Genomic DNA, 18,781 nt, shown 5'->3' with positions numbered 1-18,781 from the left:
GAGATCAACCTGCACCCCAGGACCAACCCCTCTGCTGGAGCAGGTGGATGTATCCAGGCTGTGATCCCGTGGGAAGCTCATGCTGAAATAGGCTCCTGGCAGGACCTCCGTGCCCATGGAGAGAGCCCACACTGGAGCAGGTTTGCAGGTCAGCAGGACTTGTGACCCTGCTGGAGCAGCTGATTCCTGAAGGACTGCATCTTATCTGTGGGACCCATGCTGGAGCAGTTAATGAAGAACTGCAGCCCATGGGAAGCACTCACACTGGAGAAGTTAGTGAAGAAGTCTCCCATGGGAGGGACCCCATGCTGGAGCAGGGGAAGAGTGTAAGGAGTCCTCCCCTGAGGAGGAAGGAGCAGCAGAGACATGGGATGGCATTTACCACAGCCCCCATTCCCCATCACCCTGTGCAGCTCAGCAGGGAGGAGGCAGAGAATATCATGAGCGAAGCTGAACCCAGGAAGAAGAGAGGAGTGGGGGGAAGGTGTTTTATTATTTAATTTCTCATTGCCCTGCTCTTATTTGTCAATACATTAAAGGAATTTCTCTGAGTCGAATCTCATTTGCCTGTGACAGTAACTGATGAATGGTCTCTCCCTGTCCTCGTCTCAGCTCATGAGCCTTTCTTTCTCTCCCCTGTCCAGCTGAGGACAGGAGTGATAAAGTGGGTTTGGTGGGCACCTGGTGTCCAGCAAGGGTCACCCCGCCACAGCAACACAGATACAAGGGCTGAACACATGTATAGCTTTATTTAAGAGTTAGATCATTTTCTATAGATACATGGATTTTTCAAAGCGTTGCCACTTTAGTCTATGTTCTCCAGACCCTGGAAAAGAAAAAATAACAGCTATATTTGTGTCATTCTTGCCACTAATGTGCAACAAAGCATATCTGAAAATGCAGATTTTCAAACTATATTTAATTACCCAAGCCTTAATTAGAACAAAATTAAAATGCACATCCCCAGAGGCAGGCCAGCTGCAGGCATAGAGTGAGATCTGACAGCCCCAAGAGCGACCAGTGTCCACCTCATCGGCCGTCCCTGAGCTCGGGGATGGGGGAGCAGCGCCTGGGTCCCGCTTCCCCCCGGCGGTACCTGCCCAGCGCCCCCAAAACCTGCCTTGGGCACATAGTGCTTGTTGACCCCCGACAGCCGCCGGTCCCTTTCCAGCAGGGTCCACTCGTAGGGATAGCGGGCGATCCTCTTCTCCTGCAGGCACAGAGCTGCCTGTTATAGGCCTCGGGCAGAGGCTCCCGAGGGAAGGCGGGGCGCGGGGGAAGGGGAGCCTCGGGAGGAAAGGGATACCAGAGGGATGCAGGGGACTGGGGGATAAGGGCGGCTCCGCTGGGGAAGCGGAGCCTCAGGGTCCCGAATGCCGGGGGGTGCCGCCCCGCCCCGCGCTGACCTTGCCGCCGTGGCACACGCGGTGCATAAAGACGGTGGCGATGCCGGGGACGCTGAGGCAGACGCCCATGATGGCCATGCCGGGCAGGATCTCGTACCACATCCCGCCGGTGCTGGTGCTGGTGCTGGTATCGGTGCCGCTGCCCCTGCGCCGAGTGCCGGGGCACTCCCGGCCTGCCCCGCGCCTTTCCCGGCCTGCCCCGCGCCCCCTCACAGCCCAGCGGGCCCGAGCGGGCGGCGGGAGCGACAGCGCTGTCGGGGAACAGTCCCTTGGCAAGGAATGAGGCCGTGCCTGCGTCCCAGTTCGCCCGATACCGATCCCGGTCCCGGTCGCTGACCCCACCGGGATCGGAGGTGGCGGGCGCGGTGCACGCTGGGAGTCGTAGTCCAGCGGAGGCCGCGGCCCCTTTAAGACGCAGTCTCGCGAGAGGCGGCGGTCACTGGGTGCGCGCGGCGCTGCCCGGGCTCGGAATCAGGATCGGGATGAAGGAGGACAAGGAGAACGCCAGGCCCAAGGAGCGGCGCGGGGCCTCCGCCGGGCCGGGGGTTCTGCTGGCCGCAGGGTCGGGCACGGGCCCCGCCGCCGGCACGGATGGCAGAGCCGGTGCCGCCGAGCTCGATCGCCTGGAGCGGCCCAAGGACAAGAAGGAGACGCTCAGCAAGGTGGGGCCTGCGCGCCTCCGGGAACGACGCCCTTCCCGGTAACGGGGCTCACCCTCTGTAACGGGCCCCTCCTCCCTCCGGTAACAGGGCTCCCCTTCTGTAACGGGACCTTGCCCTGCTAACGGGCCCTTGCGGGGGCCTCCTGGGACGGGACTTGTCGGGGGAGGCGCGGTAATGACTCGTCCCCGGTGCTGCCGCCGCCCTGAGCGCCGGTCCTGCCGTGCCGCAGGTGGTGATCCGCCGGCTGCCGCCCAGCCTGACGAAGGAGCAGCTGGAGGAGCACCTGCAGCCTCTGCCCGAGCACGACTACTTCGAGTTCTTCGCGAACGACTCCAGGTACGGCCGCCGGCCCAGCCCAGGCGCTCCCGGGAGCCGTCGCTGCCACCAGCCGGGCCCCAGTGGCGTCGCCGCCTCGTCAGCCGAGCGCTCTCGGTTTGTGTCTCTGCAGCTTATACCCGCACATGTTCTCGAGAGCCTACATCAACTTCAAGAACCAGGAAGACATAGTCCTCTTCAGGGATCGCTTCGACGGCTATGTTTTTGTCGATCACAAAGGCAAGTGAACGGCACTCGATGGATGTTGCTGCTTTCCTGCTGTCTGTGCCGTGTGCTGGTTGAATTTTGGAGGGGTGGGTGTGAGCACCCACGTCTGACTTCTTTGGGTTTAGTGCCTCAAATAACATTTCCAACACATCTAGAAATGCATACATATATAGTTCCAATAACATCTAGGTCCTTTAAATGAGCGGGTTTGCAGTGTAACAGCAAACAAACTGTGTTTGCCATACCCACCTGAATTTGTGCAGCCGTAAATGTAGTGTTCTTGTCAGAAGATAAAGCTTTAAAGCCTGCTTGTAATGTGTTGCATTCTACTGTATTTTGTCAAAAATTAAGATTTGCCTCAGTTGCAGTAACTTGAAATATTCTTTCTTGCACAATGAACACAGAGTCTGTAGGATGAGGCCATAATGTGGTGTGGTGCCACTGAGTTGGCTGAACTGATAGTCATGGGCAGTCATTAATCTAGTATGTCCTTGTCAGTCTGTGGATTTGCTGGTTTTTTAGTATAGTGAGAGTATTAAGGTCATGAATTCTACTGTCTGTAAAGTGGGGTTTTTTTATTAAATGGCTTTCCAAATACAATAATTTTTTAATGCTGTGTAAGTAGTCTCTTCTAGTATTGCATATTTCTTGTGAGACTTACCTTCCTGCTTTACATGTGGACAATATACTCTATTTTATATTTGTTTCATTTTTATTTTAATGTATTCTTTCCTCTCCTCTTAACAGGTCAGGAATATGCTGCCATAGTTGAGTTTGCACCTTTCCAAAAAGCTGCAAAAAAGAAGAGTAAAAAAAAGGATGCCAAAACTGGAACTATTGAAGATGGTATAACATCTTTGTTAGCTAGTTTGTTTTGCACGTGTAGAGTTGAAACCCTTAGCAGTAATTTGAATGTAGTGTTTTTGCTGTGACACTATAGTTCCACCGATAGGATGTTTGCTTAATTATATGTGAAGTTTATGAGTACTGCTTTGTCAGCTAGAAAGCTATTAAATATGATTGTTCCAGACAAGCATAATACAGCAGCTCATTTGAGAGCTGCTAACTTATGACAAGGTGGCATATAAACAACCCAACTCAAGTAAATGTAACTCAGCAGTGCACAATGCAAATACTTTTCATGCTACAGTATCTCTTCTTTTTTTTTTTTTTCCCCTTTTTTTTTTCCGTCTCTTCTGTGTAGATCCAGAATACAAGAAGTTTTTGGAAAGTTACAGTGCAGATGATGAAAAACTAACCTCCACTCCTGAAACTTTGTTGGAGGAAATAGAGGCAAGAAACAAAGAGCTAATAGGTATGGAAATCTGTGTACTGTAGTTACATTTTCCTAGATCACGAAGAAACATACATGGTTTGTAATTTGAAGCTCAACCTGGAGGAGACTGAATTCTTTTGTGTGCCTGCTTAGTATTTGTTGAACCTTTAGGCTAATATTACTCAGTGTTTTTTGTTTCGTTCCCATGCTCTAAATTCTTCTGTAGGTATAAGTTTTAGATAACAAAGTTCCTTCCTGTTGCAGATGTTGTTAGCCAGACCAGGCTGTGAAGTGGCTGCATTTCAGTGAGATGCAGTGATGTTTAATGCACAGTGCTGTGATCAGTGATGTTCCATGCAGGCAAAAGTTAAGATATAGTGTGGTTGGGTAAAATACCACTAAAAAATGACCAGGTTGCTCTTTTTAAGTATGTTGCAGGGATCTCTTTAAAAATGAGAGAGTCTGGGAAAAGCCTATTGCAGACTGAATGTAGAGATAGGTGTAATGGATATCCTATTAGTATGCTAAAGTAGTTTATAGAATCCTAATAGTTGCCACTGTTTGGAGATAGGTTTGGAATACTTGTTTCACTGCTGTATTACTGTATGTGAGAGGAGACAGGCGGGGGAATGTGTAAGGCTGCTTCCCTTCATATACAGCTTTGTTGTAAGTATTGCACTATTGGATAAGACAAAAATATTTACATTTGTTTTGTCTATTCTCCAGCTAAAAAGACTACTCCTCTATTGAACTTCTTGAAAAATAAACAGGTAAAACTTACCTCCAGAATTTACTTGTTGTTTGCAAGTACCATTTGCTCATTCTATGTCTTGCTCATTGTATATTGATGCATTTCTGCTCTTTCTTTTGAAGAAGGAGCTTTTGACCCAGCTTGTCTACTTCTGGTTCATATATTTTGAAGGACTAGAGTGTTAGAATGGTGGTGCTTTGTGCCTGTAGGAATGGTGGTGCTTTGTGTACATTCTGGTTACAGTAAAACGCCTCTTGTTGCACTGACAAAACAGATTCCGTTTTAGTGCTTCCATTTTTAGTGCAGTTATGGCTGAGGTCCTTGTAGATATCCTTCTTCTAGCACATAATGTTATTTTAACTTCTAGCAATGGAGAAAATCAGAGGTGGGGCAGATTTAATTACAATTCAAATGATAAAGGCTGAGGCCAGTGTTGTGTTTGGGTTTTTTAAGACAATACAAATTAAGGCTTGTGAGTAAAAAAAATACTGCTGCAACATATTCAGGTTCACAACAACAGAGATGACAAGGCTTTTTTTTTTCTTTGGTAATAGAGGCAGCTTTGAGGTTAAAAGAGATATTTTCTGGTGTGGAGAGACACTATTTCTCTTTGCTTTTACATACACAGAGACTGAGAGAAGAAAAAAGAGAGGAGAGAAGGAGGAGAGAATTAGAAAGAAAAAGACAAAGAGAAGAAGAAAGAAGAAAATGGAAGGAGGAGGAGAGAAGGAAGAGAAAAGAAGCAGAAAAACTGAAGAAAGTAGACAGATGCCCAGAAAAAGAAAGAGACAGATCAAAAGAAGAACCAAAGATTAAGGTCTAGAACAGTTCTTTATTATAAACTGTTACACTCCCTTTCCCCTATTATTTGTATATCAGTCTCAAAATGTGCTTTGGGTATTGTGTGAAGAATCACATGAGTTTGGTGTTAGTAAATGACCAATTTTTTGTAATATTCAATAGCAGGCATTGTAAAGGTTTACATGCTGTAATGTTTCATAGTAGTATTTACATTTTTTTGTCATGTGACTGTTGTACATGCTGCGGTAAACAGGATTGTAAATTCACTATGGAATGGAGACTGTTTTTAAGCTTTCTAAAACAGCCTGGTTTAGGAGAAAAATCCTAGTCTGCTGTGTAAATAATGCTTACTCATACACTCCAGCTTTTAGAAATACTGTGATTTGCAGTAATATTTCTTTAATGTTTACTTCTTACCAGACTGTGGTTCCTTTGATGCAATTTCGGTGTTGTGCCAGACAATATGTATTAGAGTGAGCTTTTTAGTTGAGACTTCTGTTTTCTTTGTAGCTACTTAAGAAGCCTGAAAAAGATGAAAAAGACTTGGAGAGAAAAGAAAAATCCAAGAAACTGGAAAAAGAGACTCTGAGGGAGGAAAAAAATGCGAGTAGTGCATCTGCCAAACGATCTGATGGGGAGACAAAAGAAGAGAAGGCAAAAAAGTATTCTAGTACTTGCTATAAATATATATTTATATCTATAACTTGTTTCCTGATTGTACTGAGGCTTAGGTTGCTCTGCCATGACCATGTTTTGAAATTCCTTTCAAACGTTTTTTCTGATATAAGGCATGGGCTGTGTTCTCTGTGGCAGTGCACATCCCCATGATTACAGAAAGCTGTGTGAATTACCTGAAAATTCTTCATTAATGGACAGATTTTAATATTTTTACAACTCATTATAGGAACTCCACTAAAGAAGCCCATATGTAGGTAACTGCAGCAGGCTGTGAGCACTGTCCTTGCAATGAGATAATTATTATAACCATGGCAAGAGGAGAGGTGTTCTCCAGTTACAAGTCCCACTAAGTCTTGTAAAAAGTCAAAATGGAAAATGTAATTCTCAACAGCTCCGTGATCTGTTTGAGGTTCAGTTCTGCCATGTGAGAAATACAGATAAGACAGACAAATTCAGATGTTTTTTCAAAGCCAGAAGAGACTCAGCCAGCTATGCAAGTAGGAGGCTGGGAAACTCTAGTGGTCAGTGTCCTCTCTGGCTATCATGCGTGACCTGGGCTATCACAGTCTCCCAAGAGCTCCCTAGAACCTGCCAGTGTGTCGTCTTCTTATTGCACATTTACACCGCTGTTACATTGATCTCCCAGCTCTGTTTGATGAATCTTTTGAGCTTAATTTTCAGTTTTGTTTTCATACAGATCAGAAGATGAGTGTGTAAAGGACTACAGGGACCGAGATAGAGATTTTGACAGAGACAGAGAATATGAGAGAGCACAGAGAGAGAAACTGAGACGCCAAGAAGAGGAGCGTCGGAGGCAGAAAGAGCGCTATGAGAAAGAGAAGGTTTTTAGAAGAAAAGAGGAAGAGGTGAAAAAGGAGAGAGACTTACTCAGAGAAAAGGGAAAGAAAAGTGATCTTACAGACTTTACCAGCAGCATGGACAAATCTGAGAAAGTAACCAAAGATGATAAAAAAGAGGATACAATTAAGAGGGATCGTATCAGAAACAAGGTGCTGGATTTCTTTAAATTCATGTGTTGATTCATAGGGATCAGTTTGTGATTTTTAGGATAAAAGCACTTCAAGGAAAGAACCATGTGGTTTCTCTGTTGGAACTTCTCCCTTCTCTAGCAATAAACTCTGCCATTGCTGGAAATGTCCACTAAACTTTGCTTAACAGTGGTATTTCTTGTCACTGTGTAAGAATTAAGCCAAAAAAACATGGGTTAAATTGTAAGACATTGATCCCTTTTCATTTGCTGACTTGTGCCATAGGCTGTCTCTTTAAGGTGTTGGTAGAGTATCAGTAATGTGCCTGTGTCTGCTGATGATGTAGGTGCTTGAAAATGCATCTCAAAGTGGGAGTGTGATTGAACAGGTTCCTTGAAATAGGGAACTGCAACTTGCAGAATTTGACATGTCATGTAGGCTCAAGAAATAATGTCTTGAGTGCAGTTTTATCTACTCTACAGAATCTGGTTTTGCAGCATCACTGTGCTTGTTTTCTGTATCACTTAAGACACTATCAGGTACAAATGAAACTCGGGGTTTTGAAACTTTGAAGTTGGCCTCCCTTCTGAGAGAGTGTAAGCTGAACTCAACAGGAAACTTGTTACAAATAACCTTAACTATGAGCAGTGTTCTTTGTGGCTTGAACAGGGATGTTGCTTTACAACAGAGACAGCCTTGATTTGGGACAATTGAAGTTACATTGCCATCACTGTGGAATAATTAAACTTAGCCTGAAAAGTTTGAATTTGAGCCATTTCTAATACCATAGAAATGCCACAATAACCCTGAGAGCAGGAAGCTATGAAAGAGTCTAAATAGTTTTGATTTATTTCAGGATCGCCCAGCAATGCAGCTGTACCAGCCCGGAGCCCGAAGCCGGAGCAGATTGTGTCAGTATGAAGACAGTGCTGCAAAGCCCCCAGATCAGGGAGTGGATAAGAAACAAGAGGGTGAGACCAGTCACACGAAAGAAGAGGAGTGACTGATGTGCAAGCCTTATGTGTTCTGACTGTCTGTGCAGCCAAAGAGCATGTCCTACGCAATCCAGAAGTGCCTTCGGAGCGAAGAAGGAACAAAGGAAGAAAAGGGGGCATGGTGCTGTTGGATGTTTCTGGTTAAAGAACCTCAGTGTAGATTTGGAATTTGAAATGTGTTCTCATTGTAATATTTTCAGTTATTTGAACTTATTTTCCCAGCATCTAACTACAACAGAGAAGAGAATCTTTGCGAAATAGAAAGACTTTATGGCCTTAAGTTTGATAATAAATGAGTTGTGGTCAGGAGGGGATGAAACCTGGATCAAAAGCCAGAGCTCTACTGTAAGGCAATTGGAGCCAGTGTTGGATGCACTTAAGCAGAGGAAGCTTGAACTTGCCTGGAGTTAACACAGGTGTTGCTGTGTTGTGTGATGCTCCTACCTGAGGCAGTGAAAGCTAAAGTGTGTCAGTCTAGCACTGAGGTACATACACAGGCTGGGGTTGTTGAGGTACCAGTTGACAGGAGCCTTTCGGCACATAAGCAGAACATCTGGCAGTGCAGTAACCGTGTTAGGGAGAGAGAGACTGTCCTCTTCATTGGTTCTCTGGATAAAGTAACTTAAGTTGGAGTGTATGAATAAGCTGGCTTAATAGTTGAATATGTCTTGATAAATTCTCATGTAAAGTCTCCCTACATTGACATGCTTATTTTTAATCAAATGTAGCTGGTTTGGGCATCCTGTTCTTTCCCAGCATCTTCCCTTCTCTCAAGTCTGAAACACTTCTGAACTCCTGCCCTCTCAGAACTGCTTCCTCTTCCCTCATAACTTGAAGTATTGTTTTACAGCCCAGAACGAGACTTCGCCAGTAGCAGCTCCTCCCAAGATAGCGAATTTTAGCCATAGCTTTTTTTTTGTACTGAACCCAAATAAACTCGCACAAACTCGCTCGGCCGCCGCCGTCCCTCACTGCGTGCGGGACCGCCGGGCCGGCAGGGGGCGCTGCGCCCGCGCTGCCCTCGCCGCTCCGCCCCCTCCTTTCCGCCTTCTCGGACGCCGCCATCGCCGGGACGCCGCGCCGCTCCGCGCCATGGTGAGACATCCGCGGCCATCCGTGCCCTCCCGCCGCGCCCCGAGCCCTGTCCCCGAAGCCGGCGTGTTCGGGGGTCCCGGCGAGCGGGCCGGCGGGGCGGGGCGGCCGCGAGGGAGCGGGAGGGAGCCGGGTTACAGCATTCCCGGCTCGCCGAGGCCTGGCGGGGCCGGGGCTGTGTGAGGGACTGACCGCTGCGCTCTCTTGCAGTCGTCGCATAAGACGTTCAAGATCAAACGCTTCCTCGCCAAGAAGCAGAAGCAGAACCGGCCTATCCCGCAGTGGATTCGCATGAAAACCGGCAATAAGATCAGGTAATGAGCTCGGCTGGTGCCTTCTGAGGAGCTGCGGCCGCGCAGGCTTAGTCAGGCGGCCTGGGCCGTACCGGCCGAAGGCGGGAGCTGATGGCGTGTATGCCAGCAAAAGCGCAGTTTTGTGGTCGTGAGGGCCATGCAGGTGAGGCCTCTTGAGGCAGCGTGGGGCTTCCATGCCATTCTCTGCTGTAGTGGTTTTGTACCAGTTCTCTGCAAGCGTCCACAGACGTTCAGTGATGGTACATGTAACCTGAAAACTTGAACTGTATGTGTGGATGATTTATTCCAGATTTTGTACACTGGTAGCTTCTCTATTCCTGATATTCCCGTTCCCAATACCTGTCTTTTCTCATAGCTGCTCCTCTGGGCTCCTTCATTCTCAAGGAACAGTTCCTGAGCATGGGAGCTCTCAGGTTCAGGGGATGGTGTGTAAGGGAGGAAAGGACTTATTGGATGTATGGGAAATCAGACTGATAGTAGGAGATGCTTGGCACCTGACTGCGGAATTAATTTGCCATAGTTCCTTGCTTTCCTGTTGTGTTTGTTCTCAAGCATTGTGCTTAGGGAAATGCTGAGTGCTGTGACACACTGGGTGCGCATGGGGCATGCACAGGGTGGTGCCTGTCCGATGCCTCTAGCTGAAAGCTGCAGCATAGTTCGATCACTCAGGCAGTCAGAGAGCTTTTTATCTCGTACACTCCTTCATCTGGGTTTTTTAAGGCAACAGAATTCCTTTTTCTCTCTTTGTTCTAAGCAGTGAGGAGAGCAACAGCAGCACTGGCTGGCTCACGCAGTGACACAGCACAACATTGTTAGATTCTGTTCTTGTAGCTGCTCTCAACTTGTTTCTAGGCAGGATGAGTGGTGTGTGCACTCAGCTGGATCCTTGTCTTCCACGTGCCAGGTTACAGCTGGGTTCTGTTCTAGCTAAATTGCAGTATTTTTAAATACTTGACCGTCGGGCAAAATCACAGATTTTTGTCTCCTGGCATTTGAGTAGCTGGGTCATCAGTTCTGTCCAAGCTTTGTGTTAAAGCAGGCTGCAATTGCAGTGCTTCCTGCTGTGGGAGTGCTGCCATTTTCCTGCTGAGAGCAACTCTGTTAATACTGTCTGTGGTTTCACCCACACCCTGGTGAAAGCATTTGTTCTTAACACGGACAAGTACATGCTCACAAGTTAATGTGCTCTCCTGGAAGAGACTTCATCATGTGCTGTTTTGCTTTCATGTTTCACAAATGTGTGTGTGCATTTTGCTAATTGACTCTGCTTTTGTCTTAGGTACAACTCCAAAAGGAGACACTGGAGGAGGACTAAACTGGGCTTGTAAGAGAAAGTGTACCGGGAGCTCTAATGAACACTGGTCTTTCTGTGTCAGATCGATAACACCCTCAAGTCACTCCTTCTGTGGTGCTGGACTGCAGTCCCCAGTGTGGGGTTTTTATAAGCTGGTCTGGGAGATGTTGATGTTAACTGGGAAAATCTTTGTATCTGAAACATGCAGACTGTGTTCTATTAGTGTTCTTTCAGGCATCACCATGAGCATTGACAGTGCACAGGCTTACTAATAAATATGGACCTGAATGACTTTGTTGAAGTTATTTCATATATATGTGGTGAGATTGTAACAATAAAATTCACAGTAATGTTACTTACATTCTCACTTAGTATGAGGAACCTTGGCAGCTCTTTTCTCTTCAGGTAGAGAAGGCTGTTCCTTTTCACTGACTGTAAACCTTCAGGGGCAAAGTACCAATTAAAAAAAAAAGTGAAAATCAGAACTGAAGAAAATCTCTTACAAAATGCAGTACTGTAGAGTGTAGCACATAATGTCTGTGTATTCCCTAGCATATTAAATAACCTGAGTTTTGTTCAGAAGTCGGTGTTGGTTTGATAAGTCAATGCCAACCACAGGTGCAGCTTAGTATAAAACATTCTCAGCAGACAGGTGGAAATTTAAGATGCTTAAAGGGAGAGTTTGCAGCAATTTAAAAAAGGAGAGGAAAAAGGGAATTCAAGGTCTCTGGATAGTTGGCACTTGGCTCCTCCGTGCTGGTATTCTCTGCTGGGGCGTGTGAAACCAATTTACTGCAGGGAAGCGGAGGAGGCTGTGGCTCTGCACCCAGTCCTTTCCGTTCTGCAGTGCTGCGCTGCAGTAGCTGCTCTGGTCAGCAGGAAGGTCCCTGTTGCTGTGAGCCTGTTCTCAGCTGCAGCACTGAGGGTGCCAAGGTGTGTGGGTTCATTCCTGGGTTCAGCCTGTCGTGGTGGGTCCATTCCTGAGAGGCAGCTTCCTGAGGAAGCTTCAGGCTGCCACACCTTCTGTGTTGCTGCTTTTCACATTGAAGGTAAATAGATCTATCTCCTTTGTATTGCAACTCAGAACAAATAACACTGGGCACAGCATGTGCCAAACAAGTAAATGCTAAGAAATGCACATCTCACTCAGGTCATGAGGTCTCTCCCTCCTAAGGTGTGCTGCAGGGTTCTGTCAGTTGGGGTGAGCAAGGCTGGTATTTTTACCAACTTCAGGATACGTCAGGGGTATCCTCTAGCTTCTTACCCTGTCTGGTAAGAGTCTGGACTCTAGTTCATCATCAGGGGGAAGCAGTAAGTCACTGCAAGAGGAAAGCAGCAAACAGCATTACCAGAGATGTTTGAACAGAGGCTCACGTGCTGCAGCCACTTTAACCCCAATGATTTTTAAATCTCTTCTGCGCTCTTTTCTTTAAAGGGAGCGTTCAGGAAATAACAGCACTGCTGAGGATTGGAATTATGCCTTGGAGCCCAGTGAACCTCCCCCAGCCTCTCCACATCACTGCTGGCAGGCAAAACTGCTCATAGAGTTTCTCTCTAATTGTGTCTGTGGAGGAAAACTGATTTTATGGACTTGAGAAGGGAAAGACAGTTTTTTCTATGGCATTTGTGGGGAAACTTTCCTGAGCAATGGATTGAACAATTTATTACTATTTATTAGAAAGTCTCCCTATTACTATCATGACTGTGATATTTTTATTAGATGAAAGTAGCTTCTACTAAGAAACTGTTTTGGAAAATAAGCCGTTGTATTATTTTCCCTGTTTGAATCTGCTTTTCAAACTGGATATTGAGGGATAGCACAAAGTAAATTTAGTACAAATTAAACTTGGGTTAAACTTAATCTTCTGCAGAACCTTAACCAAATAAATATGTCTGGGTCTGAAAGTTTTCTGTTGTCTGTGGCAGCTCTCTTTGCCCTTGCCTCCCTGTGAGAGGGGATCAAGAATCTGCAGAACTGGGCTAGCACAGAATAACTGAGACATCAACAGAAGCTTTAAAGAAAAAAGATTTGGATATTCTAGTCCGTTGATTTTGGTGGATATGTTTTGTTTTCTGAGTGAAAAGTGAAGTTAGAGCTGATTGTATACTTGAGGAATATTTTTTAAACATGTCTCTATATCCAAATCAACTGCCTTTCTGTAGGTATGAAAATGAACCGAGTGAAACAAAGGGGAGGGTCACTGGAAGAAGATTTTTTTTTTTTTTTGCTCAGTGGAAAGGAACCCAGCCAGGGCAGGGGGTGGCAATGGTGAGTGTGTTGTAACACATATAGAGAAGCAGAGTTCTGGTCCTGCTATTTCTGAAGTCCCCACCTAATTTGTCTCAGCACAGAATACAGGGTCAAACCCATGACCAAAAGATGGGGAGGAAAGTTGTCTTTAGAGGGCTTTGGTTATCTGTCAAGAGGAGGCAATTACTGAAAAGCATTTTGCCATATTTAAGTACAGCATTTGTCAGCGAAATTTTACTTCCAAGTGGAACATTTAAGTCCATGTTTCCAGGTGGAGTGTGACTAAGCCACAGGTACTATTTCCAAGGAAATGGCTCCTTCAAGGAAATTCTCATTAATTCCACTGTTTACTCTGTGCCTTACTCAGAGGAGGATGTAAGAGCCATCCTGTGCCCCTTCCCTGACAGCTGCAAAAGGGTGACAGAAGACTAATAGGTCAAAAGTATTTTGTCAGTCTTATCTGTCTTATCAACAGCACTTTGGTTACCAGAACTTGACATCAGTACTGTTCATGGAGTTTGTGCTGGCGTGAGCAGACCTGTGAGAAGTCAGCCTGCTCTCCCATGGCATGGACGTGGCCACAGCAGTTCCAGAAGGAGCTGTGTTGCCAACTTCTTCAATCTATTAGAGATTACAGAACTGACTGAACTGACTGAACTGAATTAGGCATTACAGAACTGTTGTAGATCAGGCATTAAATCTAGTTCTACTGTGTTTTGTATGTATGTGCTGCTGACCTCAGGGATTAAAAAGATGTCCATACACACCTATATGTCCACCCAGGCACCTGGACTGGGCATTATCCAGTCACTGGATCCCTGTTCACTCATGTGGAGGTCGCTCTTCCACATGTCATTACTGCAGACTGGATTATTTTGGTGTCCAAGCAGCATTTCAAAACACAGTTGGAATATAACTGGATCTGAATATAACTTAGCTCAGGATCTGTGGAACCCTCAGGCTCTAGTTCCCCAGAGGAAATTATCTGTGTGTCTTTGTGTATCTTTTCTGCATCAAGCTGCAAATTCACCTGTGTAGCCAGGCCGGATCACCTTGAGTCCCTCGGTCACCCCTGCAGACCCCCTGAAAGGCAGCTGGAAAGAAACCACAACTGCCCTCCCAAAGAAGGTGTCCCTGCAAGGGCTGCCCTGGGGAACAGAAACTCCCCAGTTCCTGTCTGAGAAGCACTTCTCAAACAGGACTGCTATTTCGGGGCATAGGAATAGTCTCATGCTGATGAAAAAGAGGAAGGGGCTGTTGTTTTTCTGAAGATATTTTGAAGCAGTCCTGGCCTTTGAGAATGTAAGAAGTTGAAATCATCAGGGCAGAGCTCCACTTGGTGAACAAAACACAAAGAGACAAGCAGAGGTTTTGCCCTTTTAATGCAGTGACCGAGACATACATGCAGTGTTACGCTGCTGCAGTGATGTTCATCAGAGTTTCATTTTTGAGTATGACCTCAGTATCAATAAAAATAATCTCAATCTCACAGCCTTCCCATACCTTTTCCACAGTTTCCAAGAATGAATCATCTTTCCAGAGCTGTTCCTGAACTCTGATCCGCACAGGAGCCACCATGCGGCCCCACTGGTGTTGTTCCTGCCTCCTTAACTCTGGCCCTCATTCCTAATGGGGTTGAGCATTTCAGGTTTCCTGGGATGGGGATCTCCAGGGAAGGGCTGCCAGTGTGAGTTGTTTTACACCTTGAAAGGCTTCTCTTGGCCTGGACTCCTCTCACAAACAGGGCCCTTAGCTCTTACTCTACTGAGAATCAGCTTTATAATCAGCTGTCATAAACAAACATCAACCCAGAGAAGGTGCATATGGCAGGGATCAAGAGATCTCACAGAGAGCTGGAAAGCATTTGCAGCATGGGATCCACACATGGTGGGTCAGCATCCTCCTGTGGGCATGCGGGGTGTTGGGGAAGCAGCTGCCCACCGCAGAGCTGACGTGTGAGCCCCTGCCATGGGGATCTGCTGGGATGCAGCACGGAGTCCCCATCCGCAGGGGCACAGGGCAAAATCCCCTATGCAGACCGGCAGTTTTTTTGGAAGGGCTGTCCCAAGGTAGTGCTCCCAGCGGCCATAGTGCTCTACACACACACTAGAACAGCCCCAAAAGACCACAAGAGCCAGGGTGGCCATGGTGCCATGGTTTAACCCTCACTTGGCCAGGATTTTGAGCACCCAAGTTCCCAGCTCCCTGCAGGCTTTTCTGGCTGCTATCCAACATGGGTTTACAGGTGAATGGGGCCAGGAGAGCTTCAGCGCTCGTGAAAGAAAGCAAATGCCTGCCTAACAAAGCCTCGGAGAGTCGACAGGCTCCAGGAGTGCTGGGCTTTTCCCTCGGCCCCAGAGTCCACAGAGTCCTGCCCTGCCCCAGCCTCTTTGGATGACTTACAGTTGTTGTTGGTGTTGTGAGAGTGCAGCTGGACCAAGTCCTCCTCCAAGGCCCCTGCCAGCTCCTTCAGGTCCCTGGAGGTGTCTGCTGGCAGGTACTGCCAAGCCTTGCGCCCGTTGTGGTCCCTGCAGGTGGTGTCTGCCCCGTAAGCTCCCACCAGCACCTTGATGAGCACCTCGTGTCCCTGCAAGGCAGCCAGGTGCAAGGGGGTGAGCCCGCCGCTGGCTGTGGGGATGTTCATGTTGACAGGGTAGCCTTTCTTCTGGGCATGAGAGATGACCTGGATGAAGCTCTCGTGGAGACCATGCTTGGCAAGCCAGTGGAGGGCGGTGAAACCTGTCACAAAGTCTCTCCTGGTCAGCAGGCTGGGATCCAGGTCCAGCAGTTTGATGATGCTGTCCGCATCACCCTCAGCCACCGTCAGCAGCCATGCGTGCTCCAGGGGATCAAGGACAAGGGGCAGCAGATCAGGGCTCTGCTCAGGCTTCTGCTCTTGGTGCAGTCCTGCAGGAAGACTGCTGGTGTTGGAGGTCTTCTGAGCAGTGGCAAACCACATGGTGCTGCCAGGGCTGTTGCTCTGCAGGAGGATTTCCTTCAGCTCCTTCCTCCGGGTACTGCTGGGGCTAGTGGAGGACCTGCCTGAAGTCCTACCCCAGCTCCCCAGGCTGTGCCTGCTCCAGTTGATGCTTTTGTTGGTGTCCATCTTCTGCAGTGTACGGAAACGTTCCCTCCTCTCCAGGGTGGCTGACCAGAGATGGGAACTACGGGCCAGACTGCCTGCTCGGGGCTGGGCGGCATCCAGGAAGGAGAACCTCCGGGAGATGCCAGCTACCTTCTGCTCTGCCACGCTCTTCTCCCGCTCCTGCCGGGCCATGGCGGTGCCTCTCGCAGGGCTGTCCCCAGCAGGGCGCAGCTCACTCTCCCCAGCTCTCACTCCGCGCTTCCCCTCCCGGCGTTGGGCGAAGGAGGAACCGATTCCGCACGGCGGGAGGCCATGGCGGCGGAGCCACGGCGCTGCCGGGGCGGTGCAGGTGACCTTTGGTCACGTTGTGTCCATGGCTGCCGCCGGTGCCGGGCACGGCCTCAAACACGGGCTGGCTCTGCCCCCCCGGCCCCACTCGCCTGCGGCGACACAGAGGGAGCGCGGCCAGGAATACAGGAGGGTGCGGGAATGCAGAGAGTGCGGGAATTCAGGAGGGTGTGGGAATATAGGAACGTGCGGGAATACAGGGAGCATGCAGAACCGCGGGACCGGGCGGAGGCACGGGGGTCCTGGGCAGCTACAACAGAAATTGATGAACTGTATTCTCCTGTCTGAACAGTCTCGTTTAGCACTGCTGGCTCATCATTAGCACCTGAAGTAGCCAAAGCCTTAGGCCATAAGAGTTGACCAAACATAAACTTTTGATAAAACGATGCGGCTAACAAAGCACTCTCGGAATTCAGAAGATATGAGCAGAATGGAGATGATAAGGACCAAGGAGACAATCCCAGGAGAATCAAGTAACATCAGAAGGCAGCCAGCCCAGATCCTGTGAAACCCAGAAAGAAATCAAGATACTGCCAACCAGAATTTAGTGATTGAGTTGGATTGAGTGATGAGTGTCAGGGGTATAACTGAGAGGTGTGAATTGGGGTACGGGTTCCTCTCTGGAAGCACCAGCTTGAGCTGTAACCAAAGAACTAACAAAAGACTCATTGGAAATATTCACTTGAACTCAGCATTCTTGGCAGGGTCAGACCCTGTTACATTGTCTGGCATGTGCAAATCCATGACACTGTTCCCCAGGACACTTCCTCTGACCCCAGCAGCATCCCAAGGTTGTCTTACTGAGGCACTTGCCTTACAGCTCCCCTGAAATAGTTCCCCATGACTGCAATGCTTCTCCTTGATGCTGTGCTCTGGAAGGCCTAGGTTACTGCCCCAAGAGGCCATGTTCCCAGTGGCTGGTGGGTCTCTCTGATGTCAGGGAGACACAGTCTGGGACTGTGTTTGGGTCCTTGCCACCCAGTGTTTTATCCCACGGGGAATTTGGCCTTCCTCTCTTGCCGTGATTCCCTTTGTAGCACAGTCTATGCCTGGTGTTGCTGGCAGCGGCAGCCACCAGCAGTCTGTACCCTAATTTTGTTAGAAATCAGGACAAATTCTTCTGCCCCAAAAGCCCCCAGTCCTCTTTCTCTCCAGAGGTTTCTTATCCATGACTGCTCTGACACCTGTGGCTGAACTGTCACCAGGTGGTTTTGCAGCTGGTCAGGCAGCTAAAAGCCACACCAGCCCCTTGAACCTTTTTTTCTTTGCCTTCCCCAAGCTTTAGCCCTATTCTGATTTGCCCTGAGCTGGTCATCAGCCCTTGAGGGCCTTTGCCTTTTTCCAACCGCTTGGACCAGTTTTTCTGGGATGTGTGGGGAGTTGGCGTAATCTCAAACCCCAAACAACTGGTGGTGAAAGCGTAATTGTCCCCTTGCTCCCTTTCTGGAGCTGCCTGGTTTTGTCACTGGGTTTTGTTGGCTTCTGTGGGCTCAGGGATGCAGAACACTTGAGCCACACAGCCATGGGATCCTGGTGAACAGTTGAAAACACTTGGGTGGCATCTGGGGAAAACAAGGAGGGAAATAAGAAGCTGCTCTTGGGGAATGAAGGCACTAATGGTCCAAAGCAAACCTCCTATTTAGGGCTATTGTGGTCATGCCTGCATTAGGGACTGGACACTCTTGGTGAGCGCTGACCATGATAAAACCAGGGCGACAACCTTGGGGACTTAACTCGGGAGTCTAGGGGCCGGGAAAGTCACTTTGAATAAGGACTGACTTTCCTCTCTCTCAGCCTTGTTTGGTGCTTGTGCTGCCATCAAATGAAGGGAAACCCAAACGGCACCAGCTACACCCTCGAAGCTGCAGATATGCTCATGATAGGCCGGGAGCTGAGGCTGCACCGCCGAGACGAGCTGGGCCAGGACGGAGCTGTGGTGCCCCTAGGAACAAATTCGGCACAGCTGCACTCAGCCGGGTGTCCGGGCAGTCCTGAACCGTCCAGCGGACCTGGGACAGGGCAAGTGCGCGAATTGCACGGACATTCTGCTTGAAATAGCAACTCATCTCCTGAGGCTGGGGGACCTGAATGGACCCAAACCGCGAATCCCAGCCCAGCCTCGGGGCTGCACGGCTCCGCCCCGGCCCGGCCCCTGTTACCGGAGGGGCCGCAGGGCATTGGGACGGGTCCCCCTGGGCCTTCCTAAGGAGTCGGCGCAGGGAACCCTTCCCCGAGCTGGGAGCGGGCAGGGGCCGGGGGGCCGCGGAGGAGCCGGGCAGCACGCGGGGCTGGGGAC

The 18,781-nt window shown here is 48.6% G+C and overlaps 4 protein-coding genes and 1 non-coding gene across 5 annotated transcripts; 3 read left to right on the top strand and 2 right to left on the bottom strand.

The window, feature by feature from the left end:
* Window positions 1–730: 730 nt before the first annotated feature.
* On the bottom strand, window positions 731–1,800 carry NDUFA1 (NADH:ubiquinone oxidoreductase subunit A1). Its single transcript, XM_032124347.1, has 3 exons — window positions 1,407–1,800; window positions 1,121–1,210; window positions 731–826 (listed from the first exon to the last, which is right to left on the bottom strand). The coding sequence occupies exons 1-3, from the start codon at window positions 1,506–1,508 to the stop codon at window positions 806–808; spliced, it is 213 nt and encodes a 70-aa protein (XP_031980238.1). The 5' UTR covers window positions 1,509–1,800; the 3' UTR covers window positions 731–805.
* Window positions 1,795–8,800, top strand: UPF3B (UPF3B regulator of nonsense mediated mRNA decay). Its single transcript, XM_032124349.1, has 10 exons — window positions 1,795–2,068; window positions 2,298–2,404; window positions 2,517–2,623; window positions 3,359–3,457; window positions 3,816–3,926; window positions 4,614–4,657; window positions 5,267–5,455; window positions 5,950–6,101; window positions 6,815–7,127; window positions 7,963–8,800. Exons 1-10 carry the CDS (start codon window positions 1,889–1,891, stop codon window positions 8,107–8,109), a joined length of 1,449 nt encoding a protein of 482 aa, XP_031980240.1. The 5' UTR covers window positions 1,795–1,888; the 3' UTR covers window positions 8,110–8,800.
* On the top strand, window positions 8,721–11,092 carry RPL39 (ribosomal protein L39). The gene is made up of 3 exons (XM_032124348.1): window positions 8,721–9,196; window positions 9,404–9,507; window positions 10,787–11,092. The coding sequence occupies exons 1-3, from the start codon at window positions 9,194–9,196 to the stop codon at window positions 10,833–10,835; spliced, it is 156 nt and encodes a 51-aa protein (XP_031980239.1). The 5' UTR covers window positions 8,721–9,193; the 3' UTR covers window positions 10,836–11,092.
* Window positions 10,540–10,671, top strand: LOC116451262. Its single transcript, XR_004243158.1, has one exon. It is a non-coding gene; the product is annotated as a small nucleolar RNA SNORA69 (small nucleolar RNA).
* A 3,325-nt stretch (window positions 11,093–14,417) lies between the features above and the next one.
* SOWAHD (sosondowah ankyrin repeat domain family member D) lies at window positions 14,418–18,528 on the bottom strand. Its single transcript, XM_032124343.1, has one exon. It carries the CDS (start codon window positions 16,327–16,329, stop codon window positions 15,319–15,321), a length of 1,011 nt encoding a protein of 336 aa, XP_031980234.1. The 5' UTR covers window positions 16,330–18,528; the 3' UTR covers window positions 14,418–15,318.
* Window positions 18,529–18,781: the final 253 nt, after the last annotated feature.

Source organism: Corvus moneduloides, chromosome 14 (genome assembly GCF_009650955.1).
Source record: "Corvus moneduloides isolate bCorMon1 chromosome 14, bCorMon1.pri, whole genome shotgun sequence".
NCBI classification, from domain to species: Eukaryota; Metazoa; Chordata; class Aves; order Passeriformes; family Corvidae; genus Corvus; species Corvus moneduloides.
The sequence above is the reverse complement of the archived record's forward strand: the minus strand, read 5'-3'. Positions and strand labels throughout refer to the sequence as shown.

What these genes read in the sequence shown, in the direction of transcription:
- NDUFA1 (XM_032124347.1), bottom strand. Translation starts at nt 1,508, where the DNA reads ATGTGGTACGAGATCCTGCCCGGCATGGCCATCATGGGCGTCTGCCTC. An exon ending in GCGTGTGCCACGGCGGCAAG is followed by an intron (nt 1,211 to 1,406) that starts GTCAGCGCGGGG and finishes CTGTGCCTGCAG; the next exon opens with GAGAAGAGGATCGCCCGCTA. An exon ending in ACAAGCACTATGTGCCCAAG is followed by an intron (nt 827 to 1,120) that starts GCAGGTTTTGGG and finishes TTTCTTTTCCAG; the next exon opens with GGTCTGGAGAACATAGACTA.
- UPF3B (XM_032124349.1), top strand. Translation starts at nt 1,889, where the DNA reads ATGAAGGAGGACAAGGAGAACGCCAGGCCCAAGGAGCGGCGCGGGGCC. An exon ending in AACTGGAACTATTGAAGATG is followed by an intron (nt 3,458 to 3,815) that starts GTATAACATCTT and finishes TCTTCTGTGTAG; the next exon opens with ATCCAGAATACAAGAAGTTT. An exon ending in AAGAAGAACCAAAGATTAAG is followed by an intron (nt 5,456 to 5,949) that starts GTCTAGAACAGT and finishes TTTTCTTTGTAG; the next exon opens with CTACTTAAGAAGCCTGAAAA.
- RPL39 (XM_032124348.1), top strand. An exon ending in AAAACCGGCAATAAGATCAG is followed by an intron (nt 9,508 to 10,786) that starts GTAATGAGCTCG and finishes CTTTTGTCTTAG; the next exon opens with GTACAACTCCAAAAGGAGAC.
- SOWAHD (XM_032124343.1), bottom strand. Translation starts at nt 16,329, where the DNA reads ATGGCCCGGCAGGAGCGGGAGAAGAGCGTGGCAGAGCAGAAGGTAGCT.